Genomic DNA, 19,971 nt, shown 5'->3' on the forward strand with positions numbered 1-19,971 from the left:
AGAACAGGAAATACTCATTTTAAAGTATTAAAGTATAAAATGCATAGGAGTTTCAGCAAACTCATATTTTAAGAATCTAAATAATGAGTCAGGGGAGAGGACAATCAAATAGAGGAGGAGCTTTGGTGGTATGCTGCAGGAAGAGCTGGGTTGGGTAGGAGAATGTTCTGTAATGAAGCCAGGGCCCCAGTTTCAAGTCCCACATGGGCCAGTTAGCTCCCGTTTCTTGCCGGCCACTGGCTCCATGCTACGTGCGGGTGGTCACCTGAGGGTCAGGTCGTGGGGGGTTCAAACCCTCCCCACCACTGGACAGCCCCGCAGAAGGCCTGTCCTCTGGAGGAGGGCACAGACGCTCCTTACGAGGTGTAGTTCCCATGCTTTCTTCAGAAAAGACAGCAAGAGGGAAGCTAATCTTGTGAGAGAAATTAAAAGCACAGGGATACTAGGTAAAAGTAGAATCTGGGGAAACTGGCGAATGTTCTGCTAAAATGAGTCAGAGCTTGTCGGCCGTCCAGGAGGCGCCGCAGTCTTTCAGATCTGAGCAGGAGAGGTGGCTGTTTTTGTTCGGCTGTGGAATTTCCCAGAGTGGCCTTTTGGGGGCACTCAGGTACAGCTATAAAAGCAACCTCTACAGGGGCTGTCCAGCTTTTCCCCTGCTGAATTCTGGCCTCTGTGAAGTCCTGGCCACAAGAACCTGGGAAATCCCTCCATGGCCCTGTCTCCTAACCCCGCTGGAGATGAGAAATCCCCACTAGAGATACCATTCTCTGAATTACCACCCTGTGCCAAGGACTGTGGGCTTCCCAGGTGGCTCAGTGTTGAAAAATCCTCCTGCCAAGGTAGGAGACACTGGAAACACAGGTTCGATCCCTGGGTTGGGAAGATCCCCTAGGGGAGGAAATGGCAACCCACTCCAGTGTTCTTGCCTGGAAAATCCCATGGACAGAGGAGTCTGGTTGAGCTACAGCCCATGGGGTTGCAAAGAGTCGGACATGACTGAACAACTAACACAGGCCTAAATTTTTCTGCTAGAATGCCTCTCTTTGCACACCCAAATGCCAAGGACTGTACCGACACTGCCTACTCGGTTCACACTCTGTCCTGGGAAGTGACAGGTGAGACCACCGGGTCATGAAGACATTCAATCCCTCGCTGAAGTTCACCCGGCAGGAAACCCACACCCCTCATCAGAACTCGGGGCTCTGGCTCTTGAAGGCCTCCCTTTCCTGATACCAAGCTGCCTCCATTTTCCTTCCTTTTTTCTCTTTTATTAAAAAAAAATTCAGCTCGCTATTCCTTCATCATTTAGAGACTCACAAAAAAGCAGGGTATATGCTTCCTCTTTGGATAAAAAAAATCTAAAATAACTTTATAGAGGAACATGAATTTATGATTAATCCATTTCCACATGCTATGTAGAGAATGCCCTATTTTCTATATGTATTAGAATTAAAAAAAAACAAAAAACAAACGCTTCTTCAATTCTCAGTAATCTTAATCTTATTTTCCTTCATTTGCAGGTAGTTAGCCCTGGGGAGTTGGTGACAGCCGCTCTGGGGGTGCCTGTCACATTGCTGTTTGTATTCTCAGTTTTATTGCTAATAATGTTCTTTTCATCCCTGGACATCTGTCATCGACTGATGTAGTAAATTGGCTAGAGAAAGGGCTAGACCTTGTTCATTGCTTAGAAAAAAAAAAACATCATTAGGATGGCTGAAAGTAAATGTAAGGAGAAAACAGATCAAAGAACACCTGAAATATAATTAGAGAAACAGACTGCATCCTGGATTGCAATTTACAAGGTTTTTTTTAAAAATATTTTTTTTCCTTTTTCAGATGTTTCAGATAACATGATGCCAAAAAGTAACTCAACTTCTAGTAGTCATGGAATCTTCTGGAAAGGAGGTCAAAACTATCGGCTTGTTTGTCCAAGCCGTGTGCCATGTAGTGCCCCACACGAAGGGTGAGGCTTTGATCATTGCAGGAGTTTCCACTGAGGGTGTGACTTCACAGACTTCTGGAAGCTTCTGTTCTGCAAACAGATCTGCTAAGCACACCTTCTGATGGTGCACTCATCAGAGGGCAAGGCTGTCTGTGGGCACAAATTATTTTACCCTTTACTACAGCCCCTGAGAAATGCTTTTGAACAGTGCTGTTAGTCTCCAAACATGAGAGCCTCACGCTCAGGGCAATGGAACTTCCCCAAGAGGGTGTGGTACTCACCACTGCACCCTCTGCCCTGCCTGTCTCTTCCTGGGCTTTGCTTTTCTCTAAAACAGGATTTTCACATCTCTCCCCTTCTCTAGTCTGGAGGCAACTACGTTGGTTTCAAGGTGAATCTGAGGCCAGGAGGAGGGGAGGAGTGACATTTCATTATCTGGAAGTTTTGTATAAGCCTTTGGTTTGAGGCAATGCAATGGGTTGGTTTCCACTGCACGTTTAATGAACTGATTACAACTTCCATGACCCACATAATTTAAAACATGATTTTCTGGATTGTGTTAGATGGCATTACACTTATCTTTCCTTGGTGTCAACAAGTCTATGATGCCAAGCAAGTTTTTTTGGAGTGAAGGCTAAGTAAGCTGCTTTAGTGCCCAAGAGACGCACCTGAGATAACAACAGCCAGGTAAGATAATGAGAGCCAGGTCTGGCTGTGCGCCCCCTTCCCTCCAAAGATCATCATTATGCCTTCCATCATGCCTCACGTCGTACTTGACTTCTGAGACTTAGGCATCCCCCACTGTTCTCATTGCCATAAAGGTCTCGGTAGTCTCCACTATGAGCCTCCCCTCCCTCCTACATCCTCTCTCTGTGCCCCTGGGATTCCTGCTCCACAATGAAGAAGCTCCCCCAGATAATCAGCCTTTTCAAACATTTCTCTCTCCTTCCTGATTTAACGGAAACTGGTCCATCTCCTTGCAAGCCTCTGAAATGAAGGCTGCTTTTTGTTCCAGGTGTACACAGCTGAAAGCCAGAGGTGGAGCTGGTTGTCTCCTGGTTCTTCAGCGAGGTTCCTAAACTGTTGGACTCTCCTCGCTTGCAAAACTGCACCCCACTGCTCCTTTGAGAGTTATGCCGCCTGACTACACGTCCTCACCTTCTCCCCACTGCCGCTGCCTGCGGCGGTCATAGGTGGAGAAGTCCCTCATTCTTGGGAGACTTTAGCTCCTAGCTCATGATTTTCACCTCCGCCCTTATTCTTGTCCTCTTTCTGGGGATCGAACCATCCATCCATCAACCTGTTCTTTCAGTTCCTTTATACCTTCTCATTTCTGGGAACCTTTCAAAGAAAATTCTTCTACCGTTCCAATCCCTTTCTGGGCCTTGCCATCCTGAGAACTTGCACCACCTCTGAAACCTAAATTCCAAATATGTCTCTTTCCAACCATCATCTCCTATCTTTCCTTTCCTGATATTCTTACTGAAGTATGGACACTGCTTAAATTCTTCAGCATCACTGAGACTTCTCATGAGCTGCCCTGACAGTTTCTCCCGGGCCACTCTTTGTGGGCTCTTAAATCACTCATCACAAATGTCAAATGAGCATTTTTAACTCCCTTGTGACTGTGTTATGATTCTCTAGTAGCATGGTTTCTCTTGTTTCTTCCCAAACTGCTCATAATATCCCCCACCCCACTCGCCCATTTCCTCCTTGGACAATTTACTTCGTATTTCACTAAGAAGACAGAAGTTATGAATGAGGTATTCATTTACTGGGCAGATATTTACTAAGCATCTTCTATGTGTCAAACACTCTATGTGGAGAAGATACAGAAGTGAAAAATGTGTCTCTTTTCCTGGAGCCATCAAACACCAACTTCTCCCCGCCCCTCTTCCACTACAACAGCAAACACGCCTTCCCCTCCCACCCCACTCACCTGTGGCTTTCTGTCTTCTTACAACAAATAAAGTGGCTTTTTCCCCGTTAAGGGTCAATTCCTCTTTCTGTGCCATGTATCCAAACACTTAACATCTTCTAAAGTACTCCCTTTCTTCAGCTAGCTCATCTAACTCTTGAATTACCAAGTAATCCATCTCTGCTGAATCATTTCAATGAGCATAAAACAAGCTCTAGCCTCTTCAGTCTTTAAAGAACCCTCCTGCTATTTCTGCAGTTATTTTTTCCTTTTCATAACAAAAATTCTACAAGAAGTTGATTCCCTTTGGTGGACTCTCCGTGTTGCCATGTGCAAAGGACAGCAGACTGACTTCCTCTCACTCAGCTTCTCCTTAGCATGAACATAAATCTGCCTCTGGGGAACACTTCCTTTCTTGGCTCCATCAACATGGCACAGCTCTGTATTTTCTTCTACTTTACTTGAGGCTCCTGTATGGTCTCCCTTGCTGACTGCTACTCTTTTACCAAGTTTCCAAACATTGGTGCTCCTTAGGGTTCAACCGTGGTCCCTCCCCTCTTACTTCCTTTTGGCAACTGTCATGGATGTAAAATGCCACCTACATGCTAACCATTCCAAATTTACCAGTCTCTGACCCCTGACCTCCTTCTCTGAGCCCCAGTGCACACATCCAAATCTCGACTTATCTCCTTCTCAATGCTTCAGGCACATCAAACATTAACATGTTCTGAACTGAACCCTGATTCCATGCTTATCCTTACCTACTGCCATCAAACCCATCTCAGTGAATATTACTGTAGGATTCCTTCATCTCCCTGACTCACAGCTACTCAATCACTGTGACCGTTAATTCTACCTCTCAGTATTCACTTCTTTCTGTTTCTTCTGCCAGTCCTCATCTGGACCGTGTCCATATTGCAACAAGACTGACTTTCTTAGCCCGTGATTTGGATATGTCCATCCCCTGGACATCCATATCCATCCCCCATTGGATATATCCTTCCCTGGTGGCTCAGACGGTAAAGTGTCTGCCTACAACGTGGGAGAACCGGGTTCAATCCCTGGGTTGGGAAGATCCTCTGGAGAAGGAAATGGCAACCCACTCCAGTATTCTTGCCTGGAAAATCCCATGGACAGAGGAGCCTGGCAGGCTATAGTCCATGGGGTCACAAAGAGTTGGACACAACTGAGCTTTCTATCCCCTGCTTAAACTTTCAAGGATTCCCCATTGAGTTTAGAATAAAATCCAGACTCTTAACCATGGCTCACATGGTTTGGATAGTTTTTATCTTTCATCACTGTCCCTCTTGCTCATTATTTTCCAGTCACATTGACTTTATTTAGTGGCTTGAAGAAAGCAGGCCCTCCAGCTCCTCTGGGGCCACTGAACATGTGCTTTCCTTTGCTTCGAAGGCTCTTCTCCCCAGCCCAGTGATCCTAGCTCAGTCCATGGGTGTCCTCTCAACTTTCATATTTCAGAGGTCCTGACTCCTTTTCTAAAGTAGGTTACATCTTAGCTTTTATCATGATTTGCGCCTGTGACTTCCTTGTTTATCATTTTATACGACACTAGCAGAATAATCCATGGGGTTGCAAGAGTTGGACATGACTGAGCGATTGCATAACAACAAGCACAATAATAGTAAACAAAAATATTAAAAATATTTGTTGAATAGGTGAAGGTAATTTCCTTAAGATTCTGGTGATTAAACTCAAAGAGGAGGTAGCTGGTAAGAATGGAAGTATGTTTGAAAGGGAGTGCTTCTGAAGACTCTCCAAACCCTCTGAACTTATAGATATCACATCTGTTTCCTTTGGGCTTCCCTGGTGGCTGAGACGGTGAAGAATCTGCCTGCAATGCAGGAGACTCGAGTTCAATCCCTGGGTTGGGAAGATCCCCTGGAGAAGGAAATGGCCACCCACTCCAGTATTCTTGCCTGGAGAATCCCATGGACAGAGGAGCCTGGCGGACTACCGTCCATGGGGTCGCAAAGAGTCAGACACGACTGAATGACTAACACTTTCACTTTTTCACAATCTGTTTTCTTTAGGGCCCACCTAGAACTTTGGAGTCACTCTACTTATGTACAGTGTAATATCTTTGCTAAGTAGCTTGGACTTGGTGGGTGAGGGTCGGGGGCTGAAAGGGGCTTTACGAATGTAAATTGTAAACACACATCAGGGACACGACCAAGAAGCTAAAGTACATGCATTGTTTTAAATTCCAAGGGGTTTTGATTGCACTTTTACTTTAAGAAGGTAATGATTTACAGTGTTTAATGATTTATTTTTAATTCAGATCTCAAAAATCCAGTGCTTATTGAATGAAATTGAAAAGGAACCACATACAAAGCAATCAGATGGCTGGTGAGCATCTCTACCTTCCGGTAATGAACTCAGTAATTAACTAGTATCTGTACAGGTTTTATCAACTCAGTTTTATCAACTTTTAAGTGAACATTACACTGATTATTTTTTAGTTTTTTTCTTTTCCATTATGCTTTCTTTTTAATAGGATATTGACTGTAGTTCCTTGTTATGCTGATTTTAGTGTCTACCTCGATGCTGCTAGTTCGGTCTATTGATGGACTGTAAATAGTACTTAAATCAGAAATATTTTAGTGTAGCACTTAATATCTGCAACTTACTTCGCCATCTTATTTATTTACAAAAATTCTAAGAGATGACTGAACATTACTCTTCCTTTTTCTACAAACTGAAAAGCCAAGTTAGAGACTAAAATGATCTGTCCAAGGGAACTTGTAAAACGCCGATGTAAAAATTTCATTTCGTCCTGTACTATTTAAGTTGCCTCAAGCATCCAGAGAGAGGCTGACGGTTTCAGCAGCTCCTGGGTGAGGCTGTCCACCCTGACAGGCAGGGGTGGTGGTGTTGCTAGAACTCTCCGCTGCTCAGCAGACCTCATGCCACCGTCTGCCCTGAGGCCACTAGATCTTGTCCATGTGTCATAAGGATAGAAATATCCCTGGCTGCAGTGACCTGCTTATATCAGTCACCGAAGAGATTCCTGGCTCCCTGGTTGGTTCTCCCGTCTGACCCCTGACCCTGCACACGGCTCCGTCCATCCCCTTTCCCTCTCGCGTCCCCCAGCTGCCCTAACTCCCACCCTCGAGCTGGGGGAACTCAGTGAGTCAGCAGGATCTGCCCTGTAACGCCAACCTACCTACTCTCTCAATGTTCCTCTCACGTCCTTCCCCAACTGACCTCGGCTTCCGCCGCAGGTAACGACTGGCCCTTCCTTCCGCTTTACTCCCCTTCTGCCCCTCAAGGCTTCCGCCGCAGGACACGACTTGCCCTTCCTTCCGCTTTCCTCCCCTTCTGCCCCTCAAGTTTTCACCACTGCTCCCTTTTGCCTCACCTCATGGATTTTCAACATCCCCAAACACAACAGCTTTCCTTTCTCCTTCTGAAACCCTGCAGTTGTGATTTCAAACCATCAGGCTCTGTTGTTTCTCTTTTACAGTCAGATACCCCCGGCTCCCTCCATCTCTCTTCCCTCCCTGACCCATTTCTAGAAGCCCCAGTTCTTGACTCACCAGCACTCCCTCCAAGTCTGTCCTGATGATAATTCTGGAGGGTCCCAGGGTCCACATGGGCCATCCTTTCCAAGCCCGTGCCCTCAACTTCTCCAGTCATCTCGTCCGCTCCCTTAACTCGGCCCTCTTTGGGGCCTCTGCCTCCCGACCTTGTCACTGCCAATCTCCACACCACCTCCACAAAACCCCGAATCCAAAGGGTCCTTGAACCCACCGGGACCTGTAGCCGGCGGACCCTGTCACATTTCCCCACCCCTTTTTCTTCCCCCTTCTCTCCTCACCAAGCTGAAATCCCAGGCCCAGCTACTACACTCATACCCAAATGTCTGCCCTGCTCTCCGTTCTCTCTCCTGCTTTTGTTTCACTGGGGTGGCTGGTTAGACCTGACCCTCTGCCTTTTCTACGTCTGTGCCCACATCGATCAGCGTGACAGGAAACCCCCGTTGATGGATCTCACTCCAAATTCACTCCTTTTCTTCACTTATTCACTCCCTACCCTCCTAAACGACACTTTCGTCGTCCTTTCCACCCTCTGTAAAACTCTTCCCTCACTTAACTCTCAAGTGATGCCTGTTTCCTGTGAAACACTCAGCAAAATCCTTCCTGTGTCTCCGGCCTCCCCCCCGCCACCAGGTCCAGCCGTCCCCACTTTTGTCTCCGGCCAAACCTACACTCTGCGAGCTGTCAAATCAAGGGTGTTGCTCCTGACATGCTCCCCTTTCCTCTGCATTACCTCCCTGCTGCCCTGCAGTCATTCCCATCAGCACAAAAACATGGTATTTTGTTGCCTATAAAAAAGAGAAAAATTTTGATGCCACATTCCCTATCTCCAGTTACCTCATTTCTTTGTTTTCATTTATAGCTAAACTCCTTTAAAAAAAAAAAAGTATCTGTATTCCCTCTTTCCCATTCTTCTCCCTTTTCCATTGAACCCAATCCAGGCAGACTTTCACCCTCACCAGTCCACTGGTCAAGGTCACCATGACCTCCAAGTTCCAAATTCCAGGGCTCACTTCCCATCCTTGTCCTGCCTGATAAGCGCACGGCATGGATAATCAGGCTTCGTCCCAGACAAATTGTGTTCCTTCGGCTCCCAGTTTACGTGTTCTTGGATTTCTTCCCACTTTATTCTGACCACACCTTGTATTTCATACGTTAAAACACTTTTTACATAAAATAAGCCTTAGATATGGTCGCTTCAGAACTCCTGTGCTCGCTTTACTCTCTACCAGGGATCTGTTCCCAGGCCTTACCATGACGCTTTCCTTCATATCTTTCAGGTCCTCGTGTGCATAGCACCTGCCTCAGCGAGACTTTTCTTGACCACCTTGTGTAAAATCTCAGCTCCCCCCACTTGCATTGTCCTTCTTTTTGGTTTTATTTTTCCTCCTTGGCAATGAAAACTGTCTAACATATTATATGAAAGTGTTAGTTGCTCAGTCTTATCTGATTCTTTGCAGCCCCATGGACTATAGCTCACCAGGCTCCTCTGTCCATGGGATTCTCCAGGCAAGAATACTGGAGTGGGTAGGCATTTCCTTCTCCAGGGGATCGTTCTGACCCAGGGATTGAACCTGGGTCTCCTGCATTGCAGGCAGGTTCTTCACCATCTGAGCCACTGGGGAAGCCCAACCAAAAGGTGATGCCCCTGGGTGAGTTTGAACCACCAACCTTTCAGTGAGTAGCTGAACGCGCTAACTGTGCCACAGAGACGTAGCGGCTCTGTTAACATATTATATACTGAACACATTTGTGTGTATATAACATGATAGCTTTCCCCAACTAGAAGGTAAGCCTGAGAGGACTCTCTTTTTCACTTCTCTAGCCCTGTAAGAATCATATACAGCATATGAGTATGTGCTTTTTAAGTATCCGTCGAATGAAAAAGAAGGAAGGAAGGACTTGTGGTTTTTTTAGGAGATAAAGATCAGTATTGCTGTGATGCAGTATGTGGCCATTAGCACAACTGATCAGAGAAATAGTGACTTTGATTATGGCTTGATTAAATGCCTGGGAAAATGCAAAATGGCTTGAATTTTATGTAGATCTAAGGAGATGATTATAGTTGGCTTCTTTCCCTACTAATCACCCAATGACTCTAAAACAAATATGGAAACAATCTGCAAATATTGGTACAAGTTAGAAGAGAAGCTTCTATTATCTGAGCAGAAATCTCAGGGTAACAATCAGTGATTTGTGCTTTAAGAAATCTCACGGCTGTCACAGGAAAATAGCTGTGAGGGAACAGTGTTTTCATAAGTAGGTATGTTTGGGGTCTGTTATCAGCTTTTGGAACTGCAATATCTTTGGTTTCTATTTGAATAAACATCCCTGTTTGTTATTCTGGAAATTTACAGTCTGAAAACATGAACGAGGCATATTGTAACCTGCTAATTCAAGGAACTGGAAATGATTCTGGCTTTTCTTCCTCCCCGAGTTAATCCCCTTTTTGAAATCTCATGTTGGAGATGGAAAGTTCCACTTTCTGACATACACACACCAAACAAAAACTCACAAACCAAAAACCTGTTGGAAAAAAACTGAGCTACTACACCTTTAACTACATGTTCTCTGATCAGAGTGGGCAAAGACTGCCTTTGGGAGAAAAAATCAATAAGAGAGTATAAAATAGGTCAACCACCATGCTGAAACTACATGACATTTGTTGTTGTTTAGCTGCTGAGTCGTGTCCAACTTTTCTGCGACCCCGTGGACTGTAGCCCGCCAGGCTCCTCCGCCCATGGGATTCTCCAGACAAGAATACTGGAGTGGGTAGCCATTTCCTTCTCCAGGGGATCTTCCCAACCCAGGGAGGGGACCCATGGCTCCTGATCAGCAGGAGGATTCTTTACCACTGAGCCACCTGGGAAGCCCATAAATTATATGGCTTAAGTATTTATTTTTGTTAAATTTGACTTTAGTTTTTGGCCGCACTGTGCGGCATGTGGGATCTTAGTTCTCTGGTCAGGGACTGAACCTGTGTCCCTGCATTGGAAGGGTGGAGTCTTAACCACCAGACTGCCAGGGAAGTCCGGGCATAAGTATTCAAGGATAACTTGACATCAGATTTAACATAAAAATATGGAGCCTGTAATTCCATATGAGGATTAAGAGATTTATTGCTAAGTGGTCAAAAATGTGTGTGTGTGTACGTATGCATAGGTTAATATGTAGCACTCTGAATTATGAGCACATCTATTTAGAATCTGACATATCTCACTGAGCACAACACAGCATTTAAATAATCAGCTTTAAATGGGCCAGCCATTTATATCAGTCACATGTCCGCATCCATTGAGAACGCAGAGGCAGAGAAGTATAGATAGCACGCGAAATAGAAAATTCTGGCGAAAAGAGCTTGCACATCCCCGCACAGACATCAACCCGGCCTGTCTGTGCCGATCAACCCCCTCAGGCATAATTCCTCTCAGCACTTATTTGTTTGCTTATCGGCCACTACGCCATACCTGCTCACTGCCGCGTCCTGAGATGAAATGCTCTGGCAGGTAGCAGATGTACCCATTAATAACCTGTCGGGTCTGATGGATAAGAGAGGGAAAGCGGGTTCCCACACACAGCGCCTGTGTGGCTCCCTTCCCCATTTCAGGCGTGGGGAGGGGGAGCGGTCAGGAGACACCCCCCACCTCCCAGGAGAGTGTGTGTTCTCATTACTGTCTGTCTTCCATGACGCTCGGGGCAGCCTGTGAGAGGCCGACTCACCTGCTCTTCTCCAAGAATCCTGAAGTGATGGAGCTCTTTAATCAAGGAGTTGGGACAGCCAGCTGTTGGGAAGAAGAAGAATTAATCACCGATGAGTTATTCCCACTCAGTGCGGTAATATGTTCTCACTGCCGTCATGACTGCCGGTGACCAGTATCGCTGTTGGGAAGGACACAGATGCTCACTTACCTGTAAAACATGGTCTAAAACGACCAGACAACACCCCCCCATCCAGGGTGCTCCGGCTGCTGCCAGCCTCTCACTGTGACTCTGTAGGAAGGAGTTACACATGACCCTGACCAGCTTTTTCTCCCCTCCCGATTGTGATCTGGACGTCGTGGGGCCCGAGGACACCATGCCATTTCTGCCCAGCACGTCACTTATCACTAATACAGAGCCAGGGTTTCGTGGGGCAGACAGGGTGAGTTGGCAGGTGTTGGTTCATTTCACTCATTTACCACCTCCAGGCGCGGCTTCTGCACATGGAGGGTGAAGGATGAAGATGGGGCAGCCGGACGCCCTGTCTTCATGGGATGGGGCTAGAGTTTAGAACTGCACCTGGTTCTTCCAGGAGGCTTTGTCAAGATCCTGACGATGCTGCATTTCAGTTTGGAAAGGGTCTATTATGGAGTCTTGTGCCCACCACCTTCTAGTTCCGCTCAGTGAGAACCTACTCAAGCTTGATTCAGAGTTTCTCTTCTTTCTCTTATAAAAGAGAAAGAAGAGTTATTTCTCTTGTAAAAGAAATAAGTAAATAAATCATGTGTGTTGTGTGATCAGTCGCTCAGACATGTCTGACTCTTTGTGACCCAACGTACTGTAGCCCACCAGGCTCCTCTGTCTTCGGAATTTTCTAGGCAAGGATACTGGAGTGGGTTGCCATTTCCTCCTCCAGGGCATCTTCCTGATCCAGGGATTGAACCTGTGTCTGCTGCATCACCTGCGTTGGCAGGTGAACGCTTTACCACCGCACCAGCTGGGAAGCCCAAATGAAGCATATCCATACATGTGCACATATGTGTGTGAGTGTATGTGTCTATCTGTCTCTCCACCTATGCCAGGGTACGCCAGTTCCTGTTTAAAAATGTATCCTATCCCTGTCTTTTAAATAGAATTATTCCACAGTATTAATTTGCCATCATTAATAACATAAACTCTGGAAACAGAATTGATACAGAAACCTGTTTCTTTGGGATCAGATCTATGGATGATGTGCTATGTTGGCTTTTCTATTAAGGAAAATGGGTTCTGTGAAAATGCACCTAAGCGACAGCTGAGGCTGAGCTGTCTCTGGGAATCATGACATGAGACGGTGGGAGGCACCAAGGGACGCCGGCCTGGGGAGTGCGGGCGGCCAGGGAGGCGCTGTCTGCAGGGGCTGAAGGAGTTATCCTCTGCGAGAAGGGCTAGATGTGTGTGCTATTCTAGAAGGCAGGACTAGAGCAAATAGGTTAAACGACAGCAAGTATGCTTGGGTTCACTATGAATACATTTCTAATTTAAAATGGAATTTATTTCCTTACCAGCCAGTAACTGGAGGCTTTCAGACAGAGGCTAAATAACTATTTATGCAGAATATTTTAGAGATGAATTTGACTTGAGTTAGTTCCAATTCTGAAACTGTGGTCACATGAAATGCTGGAACAGAGATTTAGTCTTTGTTACTATATTCAATATATATTTGTCTTTGATGTTATTGTATTTCGTACTCTTGAGAAAGTGGTTCGTAAATGTTCACTAAGGCAATACATTAAAAAAAAATGAACAAAATATATAAACAGGTGATGTCATCACCTGAAAGTAGGCAAAAAAAAATGAATGGAAACCCCAAGGTGGATATTTTGGTGGAAAATCTAGTCAATCAATTGTCATAGGCACATCCTACCTACAAGGAAGGAAAGCTAGACCCTGATGCCAGAAGAAACCCATGATCTGTGTTTCTCCCACTGGAGGCCGTGAAGGCTTATGGCCCGAGTTCCCTTTTAGAAGTTGGTCATTTCAGAGTTGCTATTCTGATCTAAGCAATTAGTAAAAGTCTATTCTGGGTTATTTGGTTGGCTGCCATTCAACCAAAAACCGTTGAAGAAATTCAGCCTCCTGTCAGTTCTTGGGAACAAGGGGTCATATTTTTTGTTTTGTGAAAGTCATGAGGAGAGAACAGAGGTGGAAAGAATTCTCAGGACAAATTCCCAACAAGCGAGGGCTGTGTGGTTTGGTGCTAAGTTTATGAGGGGAGGGGTCACCCAGCCCGTCGCCGGGAGGAGGGGTGACAGAATTGAGGTTTGCCAGGCATGGGGTTGCAGGCACTCGGGGCCCCGTCTGCACGCTAAGGACCGGCTTAGTGGGGTAAGACGACAGCACCTTCCATATGACATTCAGAGTTAATTTGAATACTTTTGGTTTTGTGCTTTCATTTATATTTAATTTATACATTTTCAGTTGGGTCTTCTAGCTGTATAGCGTAAAAAGTTTCTACCTAAATTATACTCGGACATAGTTAAGAAACATCATTAAAAATGGTTTCATTCAGGCTTCGAAGTTTTAGAGGATTCTTTTTTCCTTTACAAGTGGTCCTTTGCATCCCTCCGACTTGAGAAAAACTGATTTGACTTATTTTAATGGCAGGTAAAATAAGAAACAGAATTTAAAATGAACCTACCTTCAGAATTTGTATTCTAACTTTCTCCACAGATGTAACTAAAAGGATTGATGTCAGTGATAGCTCAAATGTAAACATCTTGAACAGACGACTCGCTAATTACCTGAAACACCTGGTCGATGCAACAAAATATGATAAACAAGGACAGACAGGGCTTCAAGTGAGAAGAGGAGGGTTGCAAGGGGTCAAGGTGTTTAAGACGACGGAAGGGCACCTGTCACCGTGCACGTCACAGGAACGTCAGTGCGGGAGATGCACCGATGCAGAGCCAGTGTGACGGCGCGGCTTCAAACGAGAAACGTGAAAGCTGCACGGGGAAAGCAGCGGTGCAGGGAGAAAGGGTGCAGGGGCAGGGACAGCAGAGGAAGACGTGCGGACAGGCATCCACGGTGCAATCGGAATTCTTCCAAGCGCTTCACGCAGGGTCCGCACACGCGACAGGGCGACGCCTTTGGAAGCCCCCGCTCTCTACTTGGACCACATTATGTCTTAAGAGGGTGCAGCCGTCAGCTGCCTTCATGTCTCCATCATTCAGTCTCTTCTTGAGATAACAGCTAAGAGGCTTCCGTTAAAATACGTACATCAGCTATCATGGCATCCGCCACAGGTTTTCCATCTCACCAAGAGTCAAGGCCAAGGGCGTCAGTGGCCTATGTAGGGTGCTTGGCTGCCTGGCCCGCTGTGTAGCTCCTTATCCCTCTTCCGCCAGGGGTCCCGCCTGCCTGCTCTCAGTTCTGACCACCCCAGACAGGCTGCTGACTGCAGGGCTCTGGATTTGCTCCCCTCTCTGTCCAGAAAGCTCTTGACCCTGCTATCTGCGTGGAGTGGTCCCCGACTCCTTCAATCCTTGCTCAAATGCCGCATTCTCAGTGAGGCTTTTCAGGATCACCCCGGGTGAAACTGCAGCCTATCTTCATCCCCCCAATCCGCCGTTACTGCTGCATTTGCTCCATGGCTCTCATCACCTTCTAAACTACTTTTCTGATACAGCATTTTATTTTCTGTCCCCTGCTGCTGAAAGGGAAAGGTGACAAGTGCAGGACCATTGCTTTTTCGTCACCGCTCTATCAGCTGTGTCTAAACCACTGCCCGGCTGGATGAACTGTTCAATAGCACCTGCCCCATGAATGAGTCATCCAAGCGGTCACTGCCCACCCAGCTCAGTGACACTTAGGAGGGGCTCCTATCCACCCCTCCTCTCTTTTCACCATGGAGGCCTCGGCTCTGACCTCCAGCCCTCTGTGTGCTTTGCTCATCAGTTAAGTGGACTTTATCTAACCTCTAACCTCTGTCCCCAGCCTGGACCCCACATGGGAAGATGTCAGTGATGCTTGGATGTCATGACTCCTTTGTACTTTTACTGTACCTTCTTTGCCAATATCCTATATCCAGTTCTGGGCTTGCCTTGTGGCTCAGCTGGTAAAGAATCTGTCTGCAATGCAGGAGACCTGGGTTCTATCCTTGGGTTGGGAAGATCCCCTGGAGAAGGGAAAGGCTACCCACTCCAGTATTCCGGCCTGGAGAATTCCATGGACTGTATGGTCCATGGGGTCGCTAAGAGTCAGACACGACTGAGCGACTTTCACTCACTCACTATACCCAGTTCTGGGTAAACACTACCATCTCTTTTTCCTTCTCCCGTTCTAGTTCTGCCAATCACAGCTGGTGTAGCAAAAAGGGGCTAGAATACCTCCAACGGAGATTCACACCGTCTGCCTGAAGCTGCATTCTTGTTGAGAGTGGTGCTGCCGTGGTTCAGGGCTGACTCGCCGTCAAGCCCTCGGTGCAGCTTGTTCCTATGACTTGCCTTTGGCCAGCCCACCGCCCCCCCCATCTCCCTTGGGGATTCTTCCAAAGCATCACCATCCTTCTCAATTAACCTTTAAAACGTCATTCTCAGAATAGGGCCTCCCCTGATACAGGTCCAGAAATGTAAAGCTCCGGTGCTGAACGTGGAGATGTGGGACCCGGGCCCCTGCAACGAAGGCTAGTGGCCACGCCGCAGGAGGACATGAGAGATGCTGTGCCCTGTCCCCAGTCTTCCTCGGCTGCCCAGAGCCGCCCTGCCTGAGGTCACATCTTCCCCAGGACCCCCGAATCTGCTGTCTGGGTGAGGGGGAGGTGGACCTGCCCAACTACTTTGTCCCAACACGAGCTGCTGTCAGTCGACACTGGCTCCCAAGTCTCTGCTCATGTGGCAGTTCAACTTCACTCGGCCCGATCTGGGTCTCTGCTCCTCCTTTCTCAGAGGCACATCTCCATGAACATCTTGTACTCTGTCCTCTACTTCTGACTTGGCTGCCAGAGAACCCACCCTGTGGCCACCAGCAAGCGTGCATGCTAAGTCGCCTCAGTCGTGTCCGACTCTGTGCAACCCCGTGGACACTACAGCCCATCAGGCTCCTCTGTCCATGGGATTCTCCAGGCAAGAATACTGGAATGGGTTGTCATGCCCTCCTCCAGGGGATCTTCCTGACCCAGGGATTGAACCCACGTCTCTACGTCTCCTGCGTTGGCAGGTGGGTTCTTTACCTCTAGTGCCACCATCCCTGAACTTCATGTTGCTGTTTCGTTGCTAAGTCACGTCCGACTCTTTGCGACCCCATGGACCGTAGCCCGCCAGGCTCCTCTGTCCACGGGATTTTCCAGGCAAGAATACTGGAGTGAGTTGCCATCCTCTGCCCGCCAGGCTCCTCTGTCCACAGGATTTTCCAGGCAAGAATACTGGAGTGAGTTGCCATCCTCTCCAAGTTACAACTCCTTTGCCTCCTCCCCCTCTGGTTCCTCCTCCTCAAAACAAGAGTCATTTGTCATCCATCCTAACCTGTCCCCTTCAGCTCCTTATGGTTTAACTCATCATTCACTCAGTCTCCTCAAACTCTACTGCTCTGAAGCTTGTTCACTTCAAACCACATGTGTTATTCAAATCTTCCCCCTTTAAAAATTCAGCAAAGATCCAGCCTTGAGCGTACAGTTACCACCCTCTTTCTTTCCTTCTCCTTGCATCCAATTTTCTCAAAAGAATAGCCTACAGCCATTGCCATCATTTGAAAATATAGCGGTTGGAGGTACGGACTATAGAAGGGAAATATCAAAATGGGGGCTTCATGCCTTTTAAAATAAATTCTTGTCATCATGGCCTAGGCTGAAGCTCTGGTTCTGCAACAGCTAACTAGCTATATGCTCTTGGATCACTCGGTTACTCTAAATGCCAATTCCTTTATAAGGAATAATCACAGCTTCTACTTCTAGTTTTGAATGTATGTGAAAGCAGGAGGAAATGACCTAAGGAATTAGAAAGTGAATCTATTGCTGATGATATTAATGGCATATCCATATCTATTGCTTGTTGTTGCTAATTCTTTAAATATTTTTATCTATTTAAAAGGAAAGTAATTGAAATAATTGCTACACAATTCATTGTTTTAAGATATAAAGGTCAAGACTTCTTTTTTTTGTTTGTTTTCAGTTCAAACATGTAAAGGGCTTGAAAGTTATGACTCCCATTCTTATAATACGAAAAATCTGGGCAAACTGAAAGTCAATGCATTTTCTTGGCTCCATCAGAGAACGATGTCACAGGTCAAAGAACCTCCCTGATATCTGGCAAGTCCAGAAGTCACAATCCAATCTGCTTACCTGGAGTAGAAGCTGCTAGAACAATAAACCAGTAGGAATGTTGAGACAACAATTTCAACGCATACTGTGTGTGCTAAGTCGCTTCAGTTGTGTTCGATTCTGTGCGACCCTATGGCCTTTAGCGCACCAGCCTTCTCTGTCCATGGGTTCTCCAGGCAAGAATACTGGAGTGGGTTGTCGTGTCCTCCTCCAGGGGATCTTCCCCACCCAGGGATCAAATCTGCACCTCTTTCATCTACCTACATTGGCAGGCATATTCTTTACCACTAGTGCCACCTGGGAAGCACTTTTGATGAATTTTCTATTATATAGGGGTGTAGACTAGTGTGAGGAGAAGGCAATGGCACGCCACTCCAGTACTCTTGCCTGGAAAATCCCATGGACAGAGGAGTCTGGTAGACTGCAGTCCATGGGGTCGCTAAGAGTTGGACAAGACTGAACGACTTCACTTTCACTTTTCACTTTCCACTTTCATGCATTGGAAAAGGAAATGGCAACCCACTCCAGTGTTCTTGCCTGGAGAATCCCAGGTACAGAGGAGCCTGATGAGCTGCTGTCTATGGGGTCGCACAGAGTCAGACACGACTGAAGCGACTTAGCAGCAGCAGCAGCAGCAGACTAGTGTGAAATTCAGAAACTCCAGAGGCATGAAATCTTACAGATCTTCCTGATATTTATCTTTAAGAAAAATACTGACCAGGTCCTCAAGGTGAGGATCCCCTTGTGGCTCTGGTAGAGGGAGGGGAAGAGTAAGCATTGTGAAGACTGTCCAGAGCTTTCTCCATAGCAAAAGTCTGCCCTTCAAGGGAAGGACTTTGCTAGCACCTTACTCTGCTGCTATGAGAGAGGGGGCACTCCTCTAACTCCAGTCTGTCTCACTGAATAGGGAAAGAACAGTCGACAGGAATCAGGGCTTCAAATATATAGACTGAGAATGCTACCTAAGGGGGAGGGAGTAGGAGGCAAGGGAAAAAAGAAAAAAAAAAAACCCTGTACCACTGGAGAAGCACTTGTGAGGCTACAGACCCAAGAAACAGGCCCACAGGAAGACTGAGATTTGATCAGAAGATCGCTGTCACCCCCACAACACATTAGCCTTACCACCATACCAGCTAGTCTTTAATAACACAATGGTGGTGGTAGCTGAAAGAGTTTTAAGACATGGATTCTCTCTGAGAAGGAGTGGTTTGCTCACAGTCAGGAATGGAGACAAAAATCAAGAAAACTAGAGGAATCTGGAATGTCTGGCATCTTCAGCTACAGCAAACATTAAACACTTAAACACAAGCCCAACTGCTTGTCAGAGCGACACATATCCTCACATTAAAGGCCCACACCAGCTCCTGTTATGGGCAGAACACGTCCAACTTTCAGCAGGTAATTACTAGTCATGTCCAAAGGCAGAAAAACACACTCTGAAGAGATAAAGCAAGTGTCAGAATCTGACTCAGCTGTGATATAGATGTTGGAATTATCAAACAGGGAGTTGAAAGCAACTATGATTAAGACGTTAAGGACTCTAATGGGAGAAGCAGACAACACACAGATGAATAATGCAGGCAGAAAGGCAAAATCTCCTAAAGAAAGCGAGGTTGCTCAGTTGTGTCTCTTTGCGATCCCATGGACTGCAGCCTACCAGGTTCCTCTGTCCATGGGATTTTCCAGGCAAGAGTACTGGAGTGGGTTGCCATTTCCTTCTCCAGGAGATCTTCCCCACCCAGGTCTCTCGCATTGTAGGCAGATGCTTTACCGTCTAAGCCAGCAGGGGAGTAAAAAAAAATCCCTTAAGAAGGTGTCAAAAGGACATGCATGAAATGAAAAGGTGTAACAGAAATGAAGAATTTCTTTGATGGGCTGTCAACAAACGACATGACAAGAAAGAATAAGTAAGCTTGAAGAAAGATTGAAACCCAAGCTAAAATCAGAAAGAATGAAAAAAAGAAGAGAATATTCAAAAACTGTAGGACAAAAATAACATATACAGAATTTGAGTACTAGAAAGAAAGGAAAGAGAACAGAGCAGAAGAAATATTCAAAGTAATACAGGCTGAGAACTTTCCAAGATTAAGGACAGATACCAAACCACTTGTGCAGGAAACTCATAGACTATCAAAGTGAAAGTGAAAGTTGCTCAGTCGTCTCCAACTCTTTGCAATCCCATGGACTACACAGTCCATGAAATTCTCCAGGCCAGAATACTGGAGCGGGTAGCCTTTCCCTTCTCCAGGGGATCTTCCCAACCCAGGAATCGAACCCAGAACTCCCACATTGCAGGTGGATTCTTTACCAGCCACAAGGGAAGCCCAAGCAGGATAAATATCCCCAATTCACACCTAAATATAATTAAATATTTATTTTGGCAGAAAACCAAAGACAGAGAATTGTGAAAGAAGTCAGAGGAAAAAAATAGTGATAAAGAAGTGTAAGAATTACAGAAAACTTCTCAGTAGAATGGGCTTCCCTGATAGTTCAGCTGGTAAAGAATCCGCCTGCAATTCAGGAGACCCTGGTTCGATTTCTGGGTCTGGAAGATCCA

General features: G+C 46.2%; 1 protein-coding gene across 30 annotated transcripts in view; it reads right to left on the reverse strand.

Moving 5' to 3' along the window:
• The window catches only part of PRKN (parkin RBR E3 ubiquitin protein ligase), a 1,227,412-nt gene that overhangs the window by 208,339 nt on the left and 999,102 nt on the right, over positions 1-19,971 (reverse strand). For all 30 annotated transcript variants that reach the window (XR_015133424.1, XR_015133426.1, XR_015133425.1 and 27 more), the window contains one exon: positions 11,138-11,199. Coding sequence is in view for 27 of the 30 variants with exons in the window: in XM_086318619.1 (XP_086174745.1) it covers positions 11,138-11,199 (62 nt within the window). In the remaining 3 variants the exon portion in view is untranslated. The remainder of the gene's footprint in view (positions 1-11,137; positions 11,200-19,971) is intronic.

The sequence above is a fragment of the Bos grunniens genome, chromosome 9 (genome assembly GCF_055505025.1).
Source record: "Bos grunniens cultivar Pamir isolate PY7600 chromosome 9, Bosgru_T2T1.0, whole genome shotgun sequence".
Taxonomy (NCBI): Eukaryota; Metazoa; Chordata; class Mammalia; order Artiodactyla; family Bovidae; genus Bos; species Bos grunniens.